This window comes from Muscardinus avellanarius (assembly GCF_963383645.1).
Source record: "Muscardinus avellanarius genome assembly, chromosome: 11".
Lineage (NCBI taxonomy): Eukaryota > Metazoa > Chordata > Mammalia > Rodentia > Gliridae > Muscardinus > Muscardinus avellanarius.
The window spans coordinates 3,770,632-3,793,513 of NC_137797.1; the positions used below are offsets into that span (position 1 = coordinate 3,770,632).

Genomic DNA, 22,882 nt, shown 5'->3' on the forward strand with positions numbered 1-22,882 from the left:
TAATTTATTTATTATTTTGTAAAAGGGTCTCACTGAGATGCTGAGGCTGGCCTCTAATCTGTGTTCTTCCTGTCTCAGCCTCCCAAGTACCAGGATCACAGGCATGTGCTGCCGCTTTGGGCCACAGGCTGCTTTCCAGGCGCGGCCTCCCAGCTGTCAGGGATGAGGTCTAACCTCCCGGCTCCAGCATGAAGGGTGTCCCTCACCCCATCTTTGCTCTTACGGCTAACACAAAGCACCCGGCCCAGGCTTAGGAGATGCCCACCGCCCTGCAAGGACAAGGTCCCTAGGGGCTCGCTCCTGCGTGACCACAGCACACTCCATCACTGATAGCGAAGGAAAGAAAGGCAGAGGGGAGGGCAGGCGGAAGCGGGCAGCTCCGTGCCTGCCAGGGAGCGGCCACTGCCCCGCAGCCCCGCGTCCCCTCACCGGCAGCCAACACGGGAAAGGATCGGATGGTTTAGGTGCCTGTGGCCGTGGCCTGACACCATGGCATGAGATTCCTCGGCTGCTCCTGGCCTCTGCACCTGATCAGGGCTGGCCCCGCTCAGTGTCACCCTGAGGATCTGGCACTGGGCCACCGGCCACCTGTGCTCAGGAAACCCAGGCCACAGCCAGCCCTTCCATATGGCAGGGAGCAGGCGCCTCTCAGAAGCAGAGCACCCGCTTGATTGGAGAGACGATTGCCATGGCCCTAGATTTCACCGGGGCTTTACGTCTCTCCAATTTACTAAACAACAAGGTTGGCCTCGCTTCTGGAGGGAAGGAGGCAGAGGCTGTTTTGGGGGGGGGGTTTGTTTGGGGCTTTGGTGCTGGAATGGTATGCACGTACACGTGCGTGTTGCTGGAGATTGAAGCCAGGGGCATTCTACCTCTAAGCTAACCCCCCTGCTCTATTTTATTTTTTTTGGAAGCAGGGTCTCACTAAGCTGCTACGGCTGAACCTGCGATCTTTCTGTCTCAGTCTCCCGAGTACTAAGATTACAGGTGTGTGCCGCCGCGCCCAGCCTGGCAGCAGGTGTTCGTCCTCAGAGTCTCGTGAAGTTACCACCGGCTGGGCTCAGACCTGCCAGCCTCCTGCCAGCATCCCAAGCACTCCGCGCCCGGCTTGGGGCACACCCTGATCTCGGGCCGGGCCCGGCTTTTCCTTACCCAGGCTGAGCCCCACCAGGCGGTAGGGGAAGAAGCAGGAGGCCAGGAAGACGGCCCACAGCGCGATGTACAGCTTCTGTGTGATCTCGGGCTGGACCCACATGAACAAGCTGTAAGAGAGTCGGGTCAGGCCGGCGTGGGGGCGCTGCACGGGGTGAGGGTGGGGTTGCTGGAGACTTACTTCCTGATCTTCTCCAAGATGTCAGCCATCTTGCCAAAGAGATTCTAGAGAAAGGAGAAGCAGTGATGGGCGGCTGCAGGCCCTCGTGACACTAAGATGCCCAGAGGACCCCAGAGATGCCCAGTCCTATGGCCCCATGGCCACAGGGGCCCTGAGTCCTGCTCGCCCGGCCACTCCAAGAGGGGGCTTGGTCAAAGAAGAGATGGCCATGTTTATAGCACCGGCTGACCTATATTCCTGGGAACGTGACCCCTGCCACTAGGCGCTTCCCGCCACACAAGGCCGCATCCCTTCGGCGGGCTGGGAAGAGCTCTTTAAGAACGGGCAGGCTGGCTGTAGTCGGCGGATGGCAGGCAGCCAGCCTGGGCTTGGCCCGTCCGCCCTCAGCCCTGGCTGCGCCCCGGTGGTACCTGGGCTTTCTGGGCCACGTCCAGCACCAGCTGGAACTTCTCAGACACCGTCAGATCTTCCTTCGGAGGCTCCTTTAGCCAAAGAGGAGAGAATTTTCCACTGAGACTTAAAAGTTTGAAACAACCACTGACAAACAGCAGGCAGGAAGCCCCTGGGCCTGCGGGTCACTTCGCTGTCCCTGCACAGCCAGAGAGGACCCAGAGAGAGGAGGGCACCCTGCTGCTGCTGGGGAAGGCCCCCCTCCTGCCCCAGCCCCCTCCCTGGTCCAAAGGGTGGGCGAGCACAGCAGCCCCCAGGGGTGGAGCTAAGGCCCAATTCCCTCATGTCAATAGTGTGAGTCTTCCCCTGACAGGCAGGGAAACTGAGGCCCAGGCAGATGGGGAGCCTCTTTTGGCTTGTCCAAGTTTACACCTATCCCCATTCATTCCGGAAGGTGGTCCCACGTGCCCCCCAAGATGCCCCCGGGACCCCTCTGGGCCAGTGCTCAGATACGGGCTCCCCCACCACCCCCGGGTGCTGCCCGCTGGCCCACATCGCCCTCTAGGGAGGCTCCTGTAGATATATCTCGGGCTTTGCAGGCTGGTGGCTGGCCACGGCAACTCCACTGTACCACAGAAGCCGCCGCCACAGGGGGCAATGAGCTGGTTGGCCGGGCATCAGTGTCCCTTTACAAAGCAGGCGGTGGCCCATGTGGTCCCAGGGTCCTGGGCAGGACATGGCTGCTGGTCTGTTCCCTGGCCACCTGCGTCACCCCCTAGTTGGGAAGGCTCAGCAAGGACAGATGGGCAGGGGGACTCACGCTCCCACAGCTGAGCTCAGCCCAGCTGGGGCCAGAGAGGGCGGCCCCGGGGGCTCAGCTGGGCGGGACTTGTCTTGGGACGGCCCCGTGCAGTTGAGGCTGAGTCGTGCAGAGACAGAGGGCCCCTTTGCGCGCCAGGACTCACCACGGCTTCAGACACTTCCGGCACGATGCTCCACTGTATCCTCCAGCCCCTGGCAAACAGAAACCACCTGCTTCAACAGTGCCACCAGCAAATGGTGCCAGGGGTCAGCCTCAAAGTGCGGCTCCTAGCTGGAAGGGGCGGGGGCCTGGCCTGCCTTCAGCACAGTCCCCTCGGCTGCTCGCCTCCGAGGCCGCTGTCCTTTAAAATGGCCAGCAGGAGAGAGGCCATCTACGCAATGGCAGAGGCAGGCCCAGAACTGCCGGAGTGGCCCTGCACACCTCACGGGCTGATGGCTCCGTCAAGATTTATTGGTTTATTTTTGGTGCTGAGGATGGGACCCAGGGGCATTCTGCCTCTGAGCTACACTCCCAGCCCTTTTTACTTATTTTTCATTTAGAAACAAGGTCGTGCTAAGTTGCTGAGGCTGGCCTCAAACCTTCCATCCTCCTGACTCAGCCTCCCAAGTACTGGGATGACAGGTGGGCACCACTGCACCCGGCCATCAAGAGGATGCCAATGTTTTATTTTCAAATGAATTAACAAAAGTCTTCATAGAAGAGGATGGAGAAGCCAGGAAGGGCTGAGCGAAGGCTGGCACTGGGGCTCTGGTCTTCCTCTCTCCAGCCAGCTAACTCAGCCTCACTCCTGGCAGCCACAGGTCAAGCCTCACCTGGAGCAGGGGGACAAGGGTTCGCCCCAGGGTGCTAGCCTCCCAAAGGCCTTTAAGGAAAGGGGAGCTCAGACAGGGGACGAGGGTGCCAGGAGGCGGGGCTCACTCTCAGTGGCGCTCCCAGGCTGGCGGGAAACCCGCACGCCCTGCTCCAGCCTGCTCTGAGTTCCAGCCCCTCGCCAGCACTTTCTTGTCCGGACTCCAGGGGCTTGGGGGAGCCTCCCTGCCAGCAGGAGGACAAAGAGCCCAGCAGCGACCTTCCCAGAGAGACATGGGGATTTGGAACCACCCATGGTAAGGCCAGCAGCCTGGGGGAGGGGCGGCCATCCTGCCGGGGCACTGGGGCCTATCAGAGGGCCCTCCTCCGGACACCAGCTGGGCCGGCCGGCCACCTACCTGGCAATGAGGTAATTGAGGGACAGCCTCAGAATTGCTAGAAACAGGAACATGGGGACGGCCCAGCCGTGCCACACGGCGTTCATGTACACCTGCGGGAGACGGCGGGCAGGGGCTCAGGACGAGCTCGCGCCCCCAGACCCCCGAGGCTCCCAACCCCAGGGGCCAGGGCATGCAGGACGGGCATCCCGGACAAGGCTGCCCACTGCCCACACCAGGGGCTCCATGTCCTGAGCAAGCAGCTGCCGGGCCAGCAGGGATAAGACGAGGGCAGCGACCCAAACAGGGCCCAGCCGCTCCCACCAAGCCCCCGTGCCCCAGACACAGCAGGGCCAACGGGGAGGCGAGCCCTGGTGGAAAGCACACCCCAGATGCTCAGAGAGGGCAGGAGACAGACTCTACCACGTTCAGGTAGAGGCTGGGGGGCATGAAGGAGGGCACGTCTCTGAGCAAGGTGCAGGTGGGCAGAGGGCACCTCTCAGCCGGGAGGCCCACAGAGCTGATTGTCCAGGAGGCGGCGGGGGAAGGGGCCTCGGGTCCTGGAGCAGGGCGGTGCCTCCCCACAGGTGGACAGTGAGTCCTCCCAGGGGCCTGCCCAAAGGCCACGGCGTCCTCAGGACCCTCCCAGGCTGAGGCCACCCGGGAGATCTCCCCGGAGATGGGCCACTGGGCAGGACGGCGCCCTCTGGCTACCTGAGTGGTTTCCAGATCACCCCTCTGGCCTGCTGCCCTGGCAGGTGAGTAGGGGGTGCATCCTCCTCACGCTGACTGGCACCCTCACACCCTGCCAGGTCATGGGCTCCTGCAGAGAGCCAAATGCCCAGACAGACATGGGTTGGGAGGTGGCCTCGGGACAATTCCAGGGAGGGCGTCTAGAGCCTCCATAGCCTGATATCCGCCTCTCTCTCTCCCAAGGACTGGTGTCCCAGAAGCCAGGCTGGGTTCCTGTGCCCACATACTAGTGAGGAACCTGCTTGGCCCCAGGACCAGATGCTCTGTGCACAGGCTGCCAGGCCCCAGTAGCTGATATCTGGCGGCCCCATCCAACCCACCCAGTCGATCTGGTAAGCCAGACGGTGGGCCCGCCAAAGCCCCTTCCTGGACACCGCTGTGAGGACGTGCCACGTAGGGACAGCAGTGACTGTGTCCCGTTGGGGGGCCATGCAGGCCGGCCCTGGGCCAGCTTCTGATCTGACCCTGTGGCCCCTCTACCTGCCCACTTCACAGACGGAGAGACAGGCTGAGCACACCCTGGGCCTACGAGGTGCTACCTGGGGCTCTGCACCCAGGGGCCGCCCAGTGAAGGCCGGCGGACACACCCTGCTTGTGCCGCCAGGAGCCACTCACCGTGAAGGCGATGGCGGAGGTGTAGACGGAGTACCAGTCGGATAAGGCAGAGAGGTTCTTCACAAAGTTAGTGACAGGCTTGGCGCCGCGCTCTGGGGACAGAGCCGACAGTCAGCGCAGCACTGGCCGGCTCTCAGCCCTGGTCGGGTCCTCCCGGTGCTGGCTGTGGTCCCAGGGGGGATGCCATTTGCCCCTTCCAGGGCAGGAGAAAGGGAAGGGGCCAAGATGGGAGGCCTGCCACTCGCATTCCCAGGGCCCCAGGATGCTGGCTGCCAGAGCTGGTCCACGCTCTGTCAGCCCCCAAACACGGCCGGCCACGTCCCTCCCTGAAAGCCATCTTTCCAGGGGGAAGCTCAGCGCGGCTCACACCGCAGAGCAGCTCCCCTCCCTGGCGCCGCCCGCCGCGAGGCAGCACTCACTCAGCCGTCTCATGTTCTCCGTCAACCTGGGAGAGGAGAGACAGGGCCAGGCTCACTCCCCGCCACCCGAGTGCCCGCACTCTCGGCTCCCGAGTGGTCGCACATGGCGACGCGGCCTCCCCGCACGCATGCAGGACCAGGCTTCTAAGTCAGGAACCAGCCCCTCACCTCCTGCCGCCTCCCCCTTGGGCACAGGGCCCACACAGATCTGCTTCTCAGACCCCAGGCCCTGCAGCAGTGCCTGGGGAGGGGAGCCGAGGTGCACCGACCCCGCACATGGCCCAGCCAGCCGGACCAGGGAGGGAGGCCCGGGCAGCAGGCACTGGGCCTGCACACACCACCATGATGCAACACTGGTCACAAAGCACGAGCCAGACCAGCACGGACACGATGCGGCTCAGGCCCAACTTGGCCCTGCAAGTGCCTGCCAGGATACACGCACCCCAGGAAGACGGGCGAGGGCCCTACCTGCGAGCGCTGAGGGGCTCCTCCGTCTCCACGGTGTTCTCCTCGGGCTGAAAGCGGAAGTCCTCCACATACTCCCCAAACCTCTCGTAGAACCACTTGTGCATGCGGGAGGACAGCCCCTGGCTGCGTCGGTCTGTGGGAAGGGGCAGAGGCCGGGGGGTAGGGTGGCGGCCGCATGGCCCGTTCTGGGATTGGTCCTGGGATTTGGGGCAGGCCTCAGCAGGACGCAGCTGGGCAAAAGAAATGCTCGGAGGGATGGGGCTTCCTGAGGGGCAGGACACGGAGGGGTCCAGCCAGAGGGACCTGGTGGGCTCAGTTCTTTGGGGACAGTGAGGCACCAACCAAGACACAGGATGCACGGCGGCTCTGGCTGGGACACCGCCACGCAGGGGCTCTGTCTCTCCCCACCTCTCTCTGGCACTTCTGGGAGGAGGCTGGGTGGGTTGAGCACCATAGATGCGCAACTAGACCCCATGGATCTTCAGGGCCAGCCAGGGAACACTGGGGTTCCTGGGGGTGTCCTGGGAGCCAGGCTGGGGTGAGCTCATGGTGATCAGTACACATGGTCTACTCTCTGTCCACCAACGGCAAGACCTTGGGAAGCGGCTCACACTAGAACACCAGCGAGAAGCTGCCCCACGTGAGCACAGGGCTGCAAACCAAGCTGAACCTCCGAAAGCATGCGGTGGGTCACCTGCAGAGGGCGCTGTCCTGCTAGGCTTCAAGGGACAGGGAGCCATGGGCCTGTGGTGCCATAAACAGGCAAGAATATTACAGGTCAATTAAAAACTAAAGAAACAAGCCGGGCGTGGTGGGCACGCTTGTAATCCCAGCATTCGGGAGGCTGAGACAGGAGGATCGTGGTTCACAGACATCCTCAGCTACTTAGTGAGGCCCTTTGCAACTCAGTGAGCCCTGTTTCAAAAAAAAAGAATAAAAAATAGGGCTGGGGGTGTAGCTTGGAGGTAGAATGCCCCTGGGTTCCATTCCCAGTACGGCAAAAAATAAACAAAAAATAAACAAAACAAAAAAAACCTAAAGCAACAAGCCGGGCGTGGTGGTGCACGTTTGTAATCTCAGTACTTGGGAGGCTGGGACAGGAGGCAGGTTTGCCTCCAGTCTCAGCAGTCTAATGAGGCGCTCCCACAACTTAGTAAGACCCTGTTTCAAAATAAGAACTACCAGAGGAGCCGGGCGTGGTGGCACGCACTTGTAATCCTAGTACCTGGGAGCTGAGTCAGGAGGATTGCAGTTGGCAGTCAGCCTCAGCTACTTAGTAAGGCCTTCCACAATTTAGTGAGACCCTGTTTCAAATTAAAGAATAAAAATAGGGCTTGGGGTGTAGCTCGGAAGTAGAATGTCCCCTGGGTTCAACCCCCAGCACCACACACACAAACACAAAAAGAAATACAATAGGGGTGGGGTGTAGCTTGGTAATAAAACACTCCTGGGTTCTACCCCCAGTACCAAAAAACAAAAGACAGACAACAGGAGGCCAGGGGCGGGGAGGCAGGGTAAGGGCTTTGCCCCTTATGGAGGCAGTGGGGGATCCCACCACAGACCCCTCTGCTCGCACTCAGTCCTGTCTTTGAAGGACCAGCCACAGGGAGCAGGCCACCAGGTCAATGCAGCGTCTCCAGCATGCGCCCTGTGGCCTTCCGGCGGGGCCCGGCTAACAGCACACGGTGTCCCTGACGGATTCAGGTCACGGTCTGGCCGATGACCAGAGTTCCCCGTGATGACTGGTTGGCTGTGAGACGCTAACCCGGTTCTGGTGGGAGGAGAGTCCAGATCGTGGGTGGGGCACAGGGAACAGAACCCGCGCAGGACCCACCTGCTCCGAGGCTGGCCTGGCTCTGCCCTTTCGGTGGCTGCTGCGCCTGCGCCGTCTGCTCCTCGGTTCTTAAGGGGAGAGGAGGTGAAAGGTGCGTTAGTGGGAACGCGGTGCCGGCAGCGCACGTGAACAACTGAACTGCGGGGTGGGGCTGAAACCAGCAGCTCTGAGGTCAGTGGCCGTGGTATCCAGGTATCCCCAGGGCACCTGCGCTGTTTTTAAGTAACCACATAGGTAGTATCTCACAAATATACAATGCTTTTCTTTTCCACTGATTTTTTTAAATTTATTTTTATTTATTTATTTTTGCAGGTTTGGGGATGGAACCCAGGGGCATTTGACCTTCGAGCTACACCCCCAGCCCTATTTTTTATTCTTTATCTTGAAACAGAGTCTCACTAAGTTGCAGAGGGCCTCACTGAGGCTGTCCACGAACCGTGATCCTCCGGTCTCAGCCTCCCAAATGCTGGGATTACAAGTGTGCGCCACCACGCCCAGCTTCTTTTCCACTGATTTTTGAAGCGGTTGTTTCTTTCATCATTAAGCTCAGAATAAACAACTCTGCTTAACAAAGACACTTAGCAACATATACCTATTTGCTGAGCACCACCTGGGGCCCCGCTGTCTGTGCCAGGTCCCCCCCCCCCCGCCGGGCAGTGCGAGCCACCTGCTTGGCTTCCTGTCCCCAGCCCAGCACATCCCGAGCACCCTGTGCCTGGGCCTCGGCTCCCTCCGGCTCTGCCCTCCCCGGAGTCCCTGTCCCCTGTGGATCCCAGCCCTTATCTGACCTCCGGCTCCAGCCTGTCCCTCGGGAGCGTCCCTGCCCTGGTTCTCCAGCTAGCCCCACCCACCTCATCCCGGCCTGGGCTACAGGTGTACCAAGTGCCCGTCTCCTGGGGAAACGTGGCCAGGGTGTGGGGGTGCAGAGGGGCCCGCAGCCCATGTGCCTCTCACCCTTGGTGATGAGGAGAGGTGGTTTTGCTCTAAGTTGCACCGTTACACACCACCAACACCATGACCCAGCCAGGTCCTCGGCTTACGGCCTGTCCTGGTCATCTGTAAGCGTTTGGTCCTGCAAGGGGACAGCAGAGGACAACCCGGGCTCCCGCACAGGGCAGGGCCCAGAGGGGCAGGCCAAGGTAGAGGTGGGCTCCCCAGAGGGGACCCATGGTCATGGGAGGCCAGCCCCACGGCCAGGCTGGGACTACCCAAACGGCTGTTAACACCTTAGCTACTAAAAGGGGTGTCCCCTGGGACTGGAGTTACCTGCATGCCCTGGGCCCAGCTGGGTGTCCTTCTGCTCCTGGCCGGGGGGCCAGGATGCTCCCTGAAGAAGCAGTTCTACCAGGGAGCTTGAAAAACCTGGCTGTGGCTAAAGCCCAGCTTCAGGTGTGCACCCCGAGGCCAGAGGCCAGATGGACACCACGGCCTAAGCCACCAAGGGCCTGGGCAGGGTGTCTGCGAGGTCAGCGAGGTCAGCAAGGCGTCCTGGGCGGGGTGCTGAGGCCAGTACTGAGAGAAACCGGCATTTGCTCAAAGCACACTGCAATCCACCATTGGGGAAGATGGTGGGAGACGGGCGGTGTCCAGGAGACAGGCAGGCTCTGCTCCTGCGAGCCCAGGCCTGCGTGCACTAAGTGCTCGTGACTGTGTGGCACCAGACGCAGGCTGGCCACGGCGCTGCCTGGCAACGCGCCCTTTACAAACCAAAAGGCAGGCAGAGGGCAGGCGCACTGTGTCAGAATAGTCTCCCCTGCGCATCCCGGCCAGCGGCCCCCCCAGACACGGGCAGGGCATCCTCAGCGCTAGGTTAACACCGTGGGACCCTGTGTAACGGGAAGATAGACTGCAGTATCTCTCCTGAGTCTTCAAAATCGGCCGGTGCCATTCAGCGATTGAGCGGGTCTGGAGAGGCAGGTGACTGAACAGCCCAACACTGAAGTCTAAGGGTTCCTGATCGGCAATTACCCGAGGCCAGACCTAAGCGGGGTCAAGGGTGGGAGGCTGGGCCGGAGCTGTGCGCTCTGCCCTGACCCGGCCTGGGTGGGCGCATGTCACCAGGACCGCTTCTGCTGCGGTGAGCCGCAGGGCCTCCAAGCCTTCACAAGCTAGGCTGCTCTGGAGCAGGGAGCCAGGGCTGACAGAGGAGAGAAGTCCCTGAGAAGATGCAGGGCAGGGCTGTGGGCAGAGACGGACCCCTGACTGGCCGTTTCCAGATGGCTTTGGCCACGGAGCCAGGGGAGCCTGGAACCTACTAGCAGGCAGGTGACTTCCGGGCTCGCTCTGTCTTTCCTTTTAATCGGTGGCACTGGGGATGGAGCACAGGGGTGTTCTGCCTCTGAGCCATACCCTAACCTCCCCTTCTTCTTCTTCTTCTTCTTCTTCTTTTTTCTCAGAAAGAGGGTCTCACTGAGTTGCTGAGGCTTGTCTGAGTTGCTGAGGCTTGTCTCAAACATGTGATCCTCCTGTCTCAACCTCCCGGTTACTGGGATCACAGGCTTGCGCCACCGCGCCCAGCTTCCTGGCATTCTCTTAAAAACTAATACAGAGGTTTGTATGAACAGAATTATCATGCACTGGCCCTGCAGTGTGCCTGAGCCTCAGGGTGTGACGTGAGCATACGTGGTACACTGCGTATGGTGTGTGTGTCCGTGTGTGCCCCGCATGTACAGAATGTGAGTGGGCACTGCACATGGGGAGGGCCCCTCCACGGGCTCCCCCTCCCTGGATAAGGGGGGCCCTAATAGACCACGGACCTGCCCCACTGGGATATAGACAGAGGAGCCCGCTGCTCTGGAGCCTGCTCCTCCCTCTGGCTCCCAGGAGGACCTCCACTCCTACCCCATGTAAAGCAGGGGCCTTGATGCTCGAGGGACCCTGAGCTTCCACTTCCTGGGTGTTCCTTTACTGTCCACCAAGGTGCTCCTGCCTCATCAGAACTGAGCCAGGGCCGGGCACACTTACCACCAAGGGCAAACTCACCATCTCATGTGTGTGGTGAGGACCAGACCCCAGAGTGGGGCTGGTGGGAGGGTGGGGGCAGGGGCTCCAGGGCAACAGCGCCTTGGCTGGTGAGAATACACCCCCATGCCAGGCCAGGCGCCTGGAACCACGTCCCCACATCTCTCAGCACAGGTCCTGCCTGCCTCTGACTGGCTGCTGTAACTCAATCCTTGAATTTCCACAGGTCCTCACAGAAGGTCAAGGCCGGGAGAATGCTGGCTGAGGCCTGTGTGTGCCTGTCTGGTCTACAGAGCCACCCTCCTGGAGCCAGGGAGAGAGAGGAGAGGGTCCTCCTCCCCAGGCCCCACTGTGGGAGGCCCAGGTATGGGAGGTAGGGCCACCTGATTGACAGCTGCGACCCAGGAATGGGCGGGGCCGTAAAACAAGTGCACCTTCCTCACTACAGCAGCTTCTCAGAGCTGATAGCCAGGGAGACCCCGGAGGAGGCTGGCGTCCGGCCACCACCAGAGCAGGGCCGCTCACTCCACCCACTGACCCCTGATGCCGCCGAGGGTGTGGGAGCCCGCGGTCCGTCAGGACAGGCGCGCACTGGCTCTCGAATGGCCTGCTTCCTGCTGACGGCCTGGGAGGTGGGCCGAGGTGGGGGTCAGGGAAGTGGCCTGAAGTGCCAGGTCAACCCTGCTCAGGGACCATGACTGGGGATAAAGAAGCTGGAGGGCACTATCATCTCACAAGAGTATGGCTGGGATGAGGCATGGCCACGGCAGGCGAGCGCTGGTGTGGCCGCACACAGTGGGGTGCCCAGGACCCCGGCTGGGGCCACAGAGGCAGTGGCAAAAGATCTGGGGGCAGCAGCAGCCCCTGGAGGGGCAGCAAACATGGTTTCACTTAGCAGGAAGGGCAAGTCAAGGGGCAGGACCTGCCCCTGGCTGGGGCGCGCAGCTCCGGGGTCCCTGAAGGCCCCACCCCAATGGTCTCTTAGCCCTACTCTGCCTGACCCTGCTGGTCGAGGCCCGGGAGGTGGAAGAGCACCCTGCTAGCCTCAACTCTCCGATGTCCACGCTCGGGTGCCTGCACTGCACCCCAGGCCCCCCAAGAGCGCGAGTGGTGCTCCTGAGCGGCGCTGGCTCCAGCTGGGGAGGTGGTGGCTATTGCTGACAGGGCTGGGGGTCTGAGCAGGGGCTCCGGGCGAGACCCTGGCCACTGAGGATACCTGCTGTGGTCTGGGTGAGGTCTGTCTCCTAAGGGGGCAAGGCTGAAGGCTTGGTCCACAGGGTGGCACTGGCTGGGGTGTTACAGAGGGATTAAAGTAGCTCTCCTGAAATCCCAAATTGTTATAAAAGAACAAGTGTGGCCACCGGCGGCCTTTCTGACGTCCTACCCTATGGTGTGATCTCTCCCCCCGTTCTTACTCCCACCATGATGTCATTATTATGAGGCCCTTGCCAGAGCGGAGTTGATACCAGCGCCACTTCCTTTAGCCTCTAAAACTGGGAGCCACATAAACCTCTTTTCTTTTTAAGCACCTGACCTCAGGCCTTCCATTATAGTAACAGAAAGCAGACCAGTGCAGGTACTACCTGGTCTTCAGCACTTCCTGCACCTTCTGCTCCAGCTCGATCCGCCGCTGCCGCTCCCGGTCCAGCTCCTGCCGCAGCATCTCTGCGTTGGTTTCTTCTCGCAGCTTCCGGAGCTCCTCCTCTGTGGGGGAGAGAGCAACGAGGTGACCCAGGCTCACACCCACTCTGCTCCTCCGATTCAGAGATCCTGAGGTAAGATTGCCCAACTCAGAAACAGCAGAGGGCTCCGATTCCGCCACAGGCCTGAGTGCCTGATGCGACCAAGTCCGTGGGACACTCAGCTAGAGAGATATACCCCAGGCCCATCTGCCATCTGTCACGCCGGCCCCTCCTCCAGAGCGCACATCCAAGGAGCGACTGTGAACCAGGGCTCCTCTACCAGTGGGGTCAGACCTGGCGTGGAGCTACGGTGAGGACGGGAAGAGGCAACAGACCACGGGGGGCATTTCTCCAGCCATCAGTGCACTCAGGATCTGTGCACGGGGCAGGGGCACCCAGGGCGCTCAGGCCCTAGGCTGGAGGGGGAGTGACCACTCCAACCACCTGGCACAGGGGATCCTGAGAACTATTTGGGGCCTGGTGCTCCTGAAGACCCCTGAGAGGGTGTGCTCCAAAGTAAGCCGGAAATGGAATGGGACAGGGAGAGGGTGGATAAAGAGAGGTGCTAGGAGGAAGAGGACAGCTAACAGTGACCTTTGATACTCGAACCCAGGGGCATCTGCCTCTGCGCTACACCCCAGCCCTAGTTTTCATCCTTTATTTCAAAACAGGGCCTCACTAAGTTGCGAGGGCCTAAGTAGCTGAGGTTGGCCACAAACCTGCGATCCTCCTGTCTCAGCCTCCCAAGTACTGAGATGACAAGTGTGCGCCACCTCACCTAGCTCATTTGGGAAAGAGATAGAAGGAGGAGCTCGCAGCTCTAATCATAAGGAAATGAAGAGGAGAACTCCAAGGACGCGGGCCAGGCACTCGCAGCTCCTGGAAGTCGACACCTAAGAGCCAGACTCTCACAGCTGCTTGAGAAGAGGCTCCTGGGCCCTGGGACAGCCCCGGGGCCAGGGCAGCATTCCCGGTCCTTGCAAGACCTGCCTGCAGCCTCATGCAGGGCAGGGCCCGATGGCTCAGTGGTCACGTCCACACCTGCTGCACGCTCCTGGAGAACCTTCAGGTTAGTCCTGTCTCCCACACAGGCACCCACTGTCATGGCCCCAGGGGTGACAAAGAGCCCCGCAAGGGCTCTCTGGTGGTAGCGGAGGTGCAGGAAGCTCAGACCTCTCAGCAACAGCCCGGCTTCTCGCTGCACACCTGAGGCCCAGCATCCTCCCAGCACCTGTGGGCGCAGCCTCCGGGCTGGCTCAGGGGGCGCCTGGATTCTGAGACCTTGCCCGCAGGATCATGCACCTACTGAGTCAGGGGACAGTGATCTGGGCATGACAGAGGTGTAGACGAAGGAAGTGGTGGGACACATGGCTGGCAAGCACTGTGCCCAGACGACGGCTCGGAGCCCACTGCCAAGCACTCCCAGAGCTTCCTGGGTAGAGGCTCTGGCCTCCTGGGCTTGAAGATGCAGCAGGAAATGGCCCGGGTGAGGGCGTAGGGGCCCCATACCCTCAACTCTCTGGAGCAACCCCGGGGTGATGTCCACCCAGCTCCACTGACTAAACTCAAGAGACGGGGGCAGGGGACAGCTCGGCAAGTGCTCACGTGACACGCCCAACACCACGGAAGATACCTGGACCCAAGAGATGTGTGCGCTTGGCTGGCCATGCCCTGGACAAGAGAGAACACACTGGAGGAGCCACAGAGGCCCTGGCTACCTACACTGCCGGGTACCTGGACACCAAGCACACTAGGACACCTTATACTCAGGTCCCTGGGGACACTGCTCTGGCCCCGAGGACTCACGGGCCCTTAGGGTCCTGTCCACGGTGTTACAACACCTGCTGAGAGGTTCCAATAGAGGTAGAGGGAGGCTTGGATACTCGGTGGTCAGCCCGCAACCCTAGTGTCCCCCGGCACCTGCGCCCATCCCTTCCCCTGCTAACCTGGGCCGTGACGCCCACGAGGCCGTCTCCAGCCCAGCTCCTCCTGGTTCATTCACACACACCTTCACTGGGAAATATTAGTTACATGCCAGGTTCCATCAAAGTACCGGGCCACTGCCATGAGCAGAGGGGACATACCCTGCCCAGAGAAGACATCCAGGCGGACGGAGAGCAACAGCAAGCAGGTGGGCAGGCCCACACACAAGTCCTGCCTGGCTGTGGACCTGTGTCCCCGACACGGGGAGAAACCCTACCGCCCGGCTCCTTCCCTAAGAAGGCCACTCGTCAGGTGCCAGGACAGCCTGGGCCTCCCTGCACTGCAGATCCTCTGCCCACCTACGATGGCACCACCCTCCAGGTTCCTCCACAGGAGCTGGTTCTCAGCCACCTGGCCCTCCTGCGGCCTGGCACACGGCAGCTCAAGTGCGGCTCGCAGGATGAGCAGGTGGACAGCCGCCCAACCAGCCTTCGCAGAGACCCCTGGGAGCGCCTTCCTCCCCGAAGGTGAAGGCTTGCCTGGATACGCCTGCTCAGAGCAGCTGCGGGGGCACGGCTAACAAGCAGGCTTAGGCGGGCTCAGATCTTCTCCATCTGTGATGGCGCCCCCTCCCGCAGGAGAACAGGAGAGATACTTCACACTGCCGGCCTTGCTCCCAGGCAGGGTGCGCGGGCCCAGGAGGCGCCTGAGTTCCAGTTCTTTCCCATCTGCCCCTCTGAATCTCCAACACCCACATGCCCCCCAGCATGTCCTCCGATCCCAGCAGGCCTGAAGGTCAAACCAGCCCAAACAGCACCTCTCCGCTGCTGTGGGCACGCGTGGCTCCTCCTGGCCTGGAGACGGAAGCCACACTTCCTCACGGGCTGCTCCTTCCTCGTCATTAAGCCATGTGGTCAGTGCGTACCAGGTTCCCCCAGAGGACAGAATGCCAAAGCCTGAGCCACCGTGGCCGGGACGGGCTTTGAGAACAGATGTGGACACCAGCCCCTTCCTGGACGGGCAGAAGGCACACTCACAAGCCAGGAACCACCTGGCCCTGCCTGCAGCCTGGCATACAGCAGGAGCTCAATGAAGGCTCACTGGATGAGCAGGTGAATTCTGGGGGCTCAGAGAAGAAGGAGGTCAGGGTCCCCTTAATCTGCACCTCCCTGACAAATGGCCCTCAGCCCTGCACAGTGTGTAGACAGAAACCAGCAGTGTCCGCCCCAGGCTGCCCTTCTCCCTCCCCCGCAGGTCCCCAGCACCGGCTCGGACTGCACCCCTCAGACTGCCCCCAGCCTTGCAGACACCCCTCCTCTGACCCAGCCTGCAACATCAGCCTGTGCGCTGCCCGCTGCTGCGTCCCAGGAAGGCTTCCGCCCTTTCCCAGTGAGAGAGCTAAGTACACAAAACCAGCTGGGATTCCTGGCCCTCTGTCCTTTCCAGTGAGCTAACTAGCTCCCTCCCTCCCACTCTCTCTGAGCAAATGGCTCCCACAAGGCCAGGTGCCCCCCGAGTAGGCTGAAACGCTGAAGAGCCCAGCGGCTAGGCGCTGCGGGCCAGCCTCCCGCCCGCGGTGACACATTCAGGTCAAATGCAGCGTAGTGCTCAGCCGCCCGTCCTCCCACAGGACAAAAGCGGCACAAATACCCATCAGCGGTCCTTCCTCCTCCCGCCTGAGTAAGAGAAGAAACAAGGTTTCCTGCCAAGTGGGAAGTGCTGAGCTGGCCGTTCAGAGAGCCCTGGCTCAGCCGGCCTCTGACAGGACTGAGTCCTCTGGGGACAGAAGGGCCACCCTCCAGCCACATGGCCCTGTGGGCAGTTCCCGCCGGCCTCTCTGGGGCCCCGGACCAGGTCCTGCACGTTGGTGGCTGTGGTTGCAGCCCTGGGCTCGTGGGTCCCCGGCTCAGGGCTCCTCCAACCTCAATGTTCACAGCCTGACCCCGACAGCCCGCCTGCTGTGGACACCGGGCTCCCCGCTGCCTTGGCCGGGGCTTCCCTCAGAGTGGGGTGTGAGGTGGTGGAGCCCTTAGAATAACCCCGTTTCCCGTGGCTGTTGTAGAAACATTATCACAATACACTGGCTTCTGACCAGTTTTCTCTTCCAGTCCTGTTGTAGCAGGAGCCCCAAGCGAGTCTCACTGGGCTTTCCGAGGAACCCCTTCCCGGTGTCTCCCAGCTCCTGTGTTCCTGGAGAAGCCCGGCCGCGATGGCATCGCTGAACTCTGACTCCATCGACCTCTCCTCCAACCTTCCTTTCTTTTTCGAAGGCCCCTGGGACTACTTTGAGCCCGGGGTAATCCTGGACCGTCTAATCTAGGGTCGGTAACTTATTCACACCTCTTGCCATGAAAGGTCACATCCAGGCTCTGGGGATTAGGACTGGACGCTTGGGAGCCATGATTTTGCTCCACCCTGGCCTGAGACCGCAGGGCAGGCCAGGCCAGGAGAGTCCCCAGCAGCCAGGAGGAGATGGCTCTCTCCCTCGCCTGCCCCACCGCAGACATTCCTGCCTCAACTGCGGGCATTCTGAGGGTCACAGAGAAGGAGGCCTCTAGCTGTTGCCTGACCCTGCTGGGGTTCAGGGGCACAGGCCGGCCCCTTCCCGACACCCACCCCCCCACTTCCAGCTGCAGTGGGATGCCCCAGGGCCCCACGGAGGCAGCTCTGATGAACAACGTACACAGGAAGCTTCTCCAAACCCCCGGGCCCAAAGCGCCAGGAAGAGGACAGTTCTGGAGCAGGCCATGTGCCGAGCTAGGGCAGAGAGGCTGGGAGCCGCCTCCAGGCTGCCATGTCTCACCCTGCCCTCCCACAGGACCGGTTGGTCGTGCAAAGAAGCCACTCGGGTGGGTGTAACGCCACACCTGCCGGCAGCTGTGTCACAGATGGGACCTGGGGTCACATACAGCACTTTACACCAGGAAGCCAGAGTTCTGCCGGGCCGGACATGCAGCCATCTCAGGCTACAGACCGCCCAGCCCGGTGCCCAGCCCAGTGCACTCCCAGGGCCAGTGCTGGCATGACGGATTCTGAGGGTTCATTCAGCTGAGCTGGTTATAGGCAGCGGGCGTGGCCACGGAGCCCGCAGGAGGCCTTCTAAGTGTGGTGTGGATGCACCCCGAAAGGAAAATTAATGTCATAATCCAGGAATTTCTGCAGCGGGCTTCTGCCCAGCCTAACACCCACGGAAACAAAACAGCAATCTACTCACTAGATTATAGGAGACTGAGCTAGGTGATCCCAGAGGGAAGCAGGACAGCCCCAGATGGCACGAGGGGAACAGTCAGGGCATCAGGACAGGGTGATGGGAAGGGGCCCATGGGAGGGTCTGCGAGCCCCACCCCCACACGCCCACAGGGGTCTCCAAGCGGGGTCTAAGCCAGCGAGGCGAAGCCCTGGAAGGTGCTCTCGGGGACCCCTTTATTTATGGACATCACAGGCCCCTGCTTCCAAAGGGATGTAGCAGAATGCATGACAGACCCGGAGCCCCACAATCAGTAGAAATGCCAGAGTAGCACTGCAGTCCACACCACACTGAAGGAGCGTGTAGCTGGGGGAGGCTAAATGCAGCCCCGCACAGCTGGGTGCCCGCCCACCACTCTGCCAGGCTCCAGGCCTCCCGGGGGCCTGGGCGGAGGAGGACAGATGACCAGAGACGGGGCGGGGGATGTAGGGGCCCCTCCATCCCACAGTATCCTGACTCAAGGGGAGGCAGAGGAGGCCCTGCAGCCCATGCCTGCCACAGACCCAGGAGCGCTAGGCCAGGGCTCAACCCACGCCCTGGCCTCCACGACACCCAGCCCACAGGGACGGTCGTGGGAGGAAGGAAAACAGCTTCTTGGCTATTTTTAAACGTGCAAAAGTAGAGCTGTAGAGCAGGAGTCCTCTTGGCACACAATCCAACAGGCCCAGCCTCAGCCAGAAATAAAAATCAAGTGTTAATCCTTAAATAAAACTCCACCCAGCCAGGAGCGCAAGCTCAGAAACAGGAAGCTGGCCCTGGCCGGGGCCTGCACACCTGGAGCACCTGGGCCCTACACCTCCCACCTGGACCCTCAGCCGAACTGCTGACCCAACCACCACCTCCACCCCCACGCATCTCGGGCCTTTCTAGAGGACAACGGGCTCTTTGCTAAATACCTGCTCAGCGCGGGCTGGGGTAGCAGGGCTGCCCCCACCTCCAGCCAGGTGAGCCCAGGCCCCCAGGCTCTGAGGCCAGGGAGCAGAGAGGCACAGAGGAAATGTCCCCAGGCCCCGATGCACAGGTACCAGCGACCCCTGGGCTCAGCACACCTGCGCTCAGCCTGCAGGAAGGACACAGCCACCGCTATCCCTTCTTACTGAGAGTGACCCGCTCTGCTTGAGGACAACAGCTCACCAAAGAAAACACCTGGGGCTCACTGGTGACTTCTGTCCACATTTTCTCCGGATACTCACTTTCAGCCACAGTGTTTACTGATCCCCACAGAGGTAACATTTCCAGAACCATGAACAGACCGTGGACACCACGCTGCTCGGGAACCAGGCAGTGGCCAGGTTTGCAGCATCTGCGTTCCAACAGGACAGGCGGCGGCTAACTTTGGCTTATCGCCATGCTTTGGGAAACCAATTATAGGGTTAGGGTAGACACGGAGTGCATTGAGATTATTTTCCAAGTTAAAAAAAAAATAAGCCAGGCGTGGTGGCGCATACTTATAATCCCAGCATTCAGGAGGCTGAGACTGGAGGATCGTGGTTCACGGACAGCCTCAGCTACTTAGTGAGGCCCTCCACAACTTAGTGAAACCCTGTTTCAAAAATAAAGAATAAGCCGGGCATGGTGGCGCACGCTTGTAATCCCTGCACTTGGGAGGCAGATACAGGAGGATCACACAGGTTCAAAGCCAGCCTTGCTGGCTTAAGAAACCCTGTTTCCAAATAAAATATAAAATAGGCCTGTGAGTGTAGACCGGAGGTAGAAGGGTTCCATCCCCAGTACCACCAAAAAAAATAAATAAATAAAATAAATAAAAAATAGGGCAGGGGGTTATAGCTTGGAGGTCAAACTCCCCTGGGTTCCATCTCCAGACCCACAAAAATAAATAAATAAACAAACAAATAAAACAAAACATGAAATAGGAGCCCAGGCAGGGCCTTCACCCAGAATGGCTCATTTTCAGGAATGGATCGTGACCTGAAAGGCCACGCTGAAAGCGTGAGACAGCATGCTGCCGCTAACACTCGTGGGCTGGACGTGGGGCCTTAGCCCAGTACTGAGCTGGGAGGTGTGTGTGTGTGTGTGTGTGTGTGTGTGTGTGTGTGTGTGTTCAAAGCATGTGCTCTGCCCCACCCATGATGCCTCTCCTTCCACCCAAGCGCTCCGCACCCCGCAGCCAGGCCCTCGAGCCCGAGTCCTTTCCCACGGCAACAGGCTCTCTGCCTAACACTCCTTCCTGTCAGTGTGGGCTGGGGAGGGCAGGGACATCCCCCGCCTCCAGCTGAGGTTAGGCCCTGAGGCCCTGGGCATACCGGGAGCAAAGGGGCACAGAGGAAACTGCCTGGCACCACAGACATGACGAGAGCAGAGCAGGCTGTGGCCGGAGGGCGGGGGCTCTGGGAGGAGCTTGGTGGTCCCTGAGGATGTGCGGAGGGCGGGCTGCTGGGTGAAGAGCCCTACTTCCTCCCCCACGCATCATCTACCCGTCCACCAATGCGTCCAGTCACTCGGCTACTCACTGCCCCCGCCCGCCATCTATCCCCCATCCGCCCATGCACAGGTGCACCTGTACAGGCACTGAGCATCCGCAGCTGCCAGGCCCTGGGCAGCCCTGGCGGCAGCTCTCCCCACCCTCCCACGAGTCCAGTCGGTGGGGGAGATGACTGTGGACAAACAGGGTGGCCCACAGAGCCAGAACAGCAGGACACACCACGTGCTGCCTGGCACTCCCCATGGTAACAACGAACAGCCGTCTCTGCCAGGGTAGCCTTGCCCACAGATGAGGGTTTAGACAGGGACAGGGGATGGGCGGCTGCTGGCCAGCTTCTCTGTCCCCTGCCTACAAAGGACCTGTCACCTGGGAGTGGACGTCACATCCCACCCTCGCATGGCCTGAGAGCTAGGGATGAGCTCCGTGGGAAAGACCACAGAGCTGACCGGCAAGGTCCCAGGGATGGGCGTGGCTCCCAGTCAACATTTCCCAAGGATTTTGACTACGTCATCACCAAAAGCAGCCACTGGCTGACAGTGCCGGGCCGCAGGGCCTGAAGCCATCCGCACAGTTGCAGGCGTGCACAGCCTCTCCCTGACTTCACCCTCACCCTGATACTCCGGGAGCAACAGAATTCAGGGGTTCCTTCTCCAAAGTGTGAGCTTTGGGAGCTCAGCACATGAGTCAGCTGGTCTCAAAGATCTCCTGCCTAGGCAACAAGGAATATCAGGGCCAAATGTCCGCAGTAAAGGATTAAAGCGCAGGTCTCCACTGGACAACAGAAGTGACCCAGGAACGTGGCCTTCTCTCCGTACAGTGCTGAGCGGAGCCCAGGGCCTCACACATGCCAGGCAAGCACTCCACCACTGAGCTACATTCCCAGCTGTACAAATAGGAAATTCTAAGCCCAGCAGGCTAGACTTTCAATTTTCTCTGAGGCCAATTTCATCTTTTTTTCTAGAAAATTCTACAGAAGCTGGATACCAGATCAGTTACCTGCCTTCCTCTGCATACCCAGTCTGTTCTCATTTCCTGTCCTACTACACAGCTCTCTGGAGGACAGAACTAGATCCGCCCAGGCCTTGTCCCCGAGGGTTATCTTTTCAGCTCAACACCACCGAATTAACAGGAGAGGCAGATAACAAGAGGGGCCAGACCCCCGGTGTGGTATCTGCAGACGCAGGTCTGCGGCAGGCCCAGAGATAACTAGTCAGCGGGGGCCAGTGGCTGCGCTTGTCTGCTGGCCACGTCTAGCAGCTGGCAGCTCCTCCCTAGACCCTTCCGTTTTCAGAAGGCTGACGGTTAGGAGATCTTCCTTACTTCGAATCACCCAGGTCAGCCACCCGACTCCCCTGGCCCCAGGCCCCCTGCCTTGTCTCTGCATTCAGAGAAGGCTCTTCATGCCCATGAAGGCTGCCGGCCTGCCTGCCTTCGAGAAGCCCTCCCGCAGGATGAGGGGCCACTCTGACCTCAGCGCAGGAGGACAGAAGGGAGTCTTCCAGCAGCATCAGGGGATTCGGAGCAAAAGCACCCCTCAGAGTCATGTGTTCCCACACCCACTGGGACCCACATGTGTGCCAAAGGTGCGGACAGGGCACAGCACCCTACAGGAGCCTCCTCAAGCCTCTTCAGGGAGTGACCTGCAGCCATCCACGCCCACAAGAAGGAACCTCTATCCATCAGGAGCCACAGGTCCCCAGGGCCCCCAGGGCGCTACCCGTAAAATCCACTTCCACCGCAAGTTGCTTTTGAGTAGAGACTGTGTGCGCACCTTCTGCCGCGCGCTTCCCAGAGCCGGAGCCGGAGCCAGCAGAGACCAAGAAACCCCACCTGTAGAGAAGCCGGAGCCCAGGAGCAACGCGCCGCCAGAGCCGCCCGGCCGGCTGACCACGAGCTGTGCGTTTACGTATGCTCTTAACAAATGGACCAGCACACAGCACGGCTATCGACAGCCAGACATCTCCGTGGAGCCCGAGATTACACAATACCCTCGCTTCCACACTGCATCCTCCTGGGGTACTGACGGAAGCCACGCTGCACCGACGATGCAGGCTCTGCTGAGCAAGCCCCGCCTCCAGGGCCCTTTCTGCAGTTAACCTGCACTCACAGTTCACTTACATCATGCTTGGGAGGGGGGATAAGGCCCGCTTATATTCCAAAGGCACGGACAGCCTGGAAAGAACCGCCTGGAACTATAACAGCAAAGGGTGGGAAGATGGCATGGCGATGGCGGCACACGCCTGTAATCCCAGAACTTGGGAGGCCAAGACAATAGGATCCTAGGTTTGAGGCCAGTGTACCGTAACTTAGTGAGACCATGTTTAAAAATAAAAAATAAGATAGGGCTGTAGGGTAGCTCAGAGGTAGAATGCCCCTGGGTTGAATCCCCAGTACCAAATATATATATAACATAATATAATAATATAATATAATATATATTCTGGAGACAATATAAGAGCCCATCAACAGGGCCAGGCGGGTTAAGGCACACAGAACCACACCATAGACCCAGGTAGAAAGGAGACCAGGGACTATCTGTAGGTAGCACTGTCAAGGGACTGCCAAGACAGAGTGGAACTGTGACTGCGCTGGCATTTAACCAAGGGGAAGGGAAGAACAAACACATGTTTGCTTCTATTTAAAAATCAGTGAAAGGAGTAAGTATAAAATATTTAAAAACCAGTATCCATAGGGGAAGGGAGGGAGTAGGCGTGGGGTGCAGGGAGAGAAACTCAAGTTCTCTGAGCACACCTTGACTTTGGAACCATGAAAACAATTACGTTCAATTAATTAACGTATTTCTG

General features: G+C 60.2%; 1 protein-coding gene across 1 annotated transcript in view; it reads right to left on the reverse strand.

Annotated features, from left to right (window-relative positions):
- GRAMD4 (GRAM domain containing 4) overlaps window positions 1–22,882 on the reverse strand; it is a gene marked incomplete at both ends in the record, with an annotated part of 80,149 nt that overhangs the window by 6,159 nt on the left and 51,108 nt on the right. Inside the window, 10 exons of the mRNA XM_080705894.1 lie at window positions 1,153–1,262; window positions 1,334–1,377; window positions 1,744–1,815; window positions 2,689–2,737; window positions 3,755–3,846; window positions 5,102–5,193; window positions 5,521–5,546; window positions 5,989–6,121; window positions 7,823–7,890; window positions 12,367–12,487. Coding sequence (XP_080562020.1) covers window positions 1,153–1,262; window positions 1,334–1,377; window positions 1,744–1,815; window positions 2,689–2,737; window positions 3,755–3,846; window positions 5,102–5,193; window positions 5,521–5,546; window positions 5,989–6,121; window positions 7,823–7,890; window positions 12,367–12,487 — 807 coding nt within the window. The remainder of the gene's footprint in view (window positions 1–1,152; window positions 1,263–1,333; window positions 1,378–1,743; window positions 1,816–2,688; window positions 2,738–3,754; window positions 3,847–5,101; window positions 5,194–5,520; window positions 5,547–5,988; window positions 6,122–7,822; window positions 7,891–12,366; window positions 12,488–22,882) is intronic.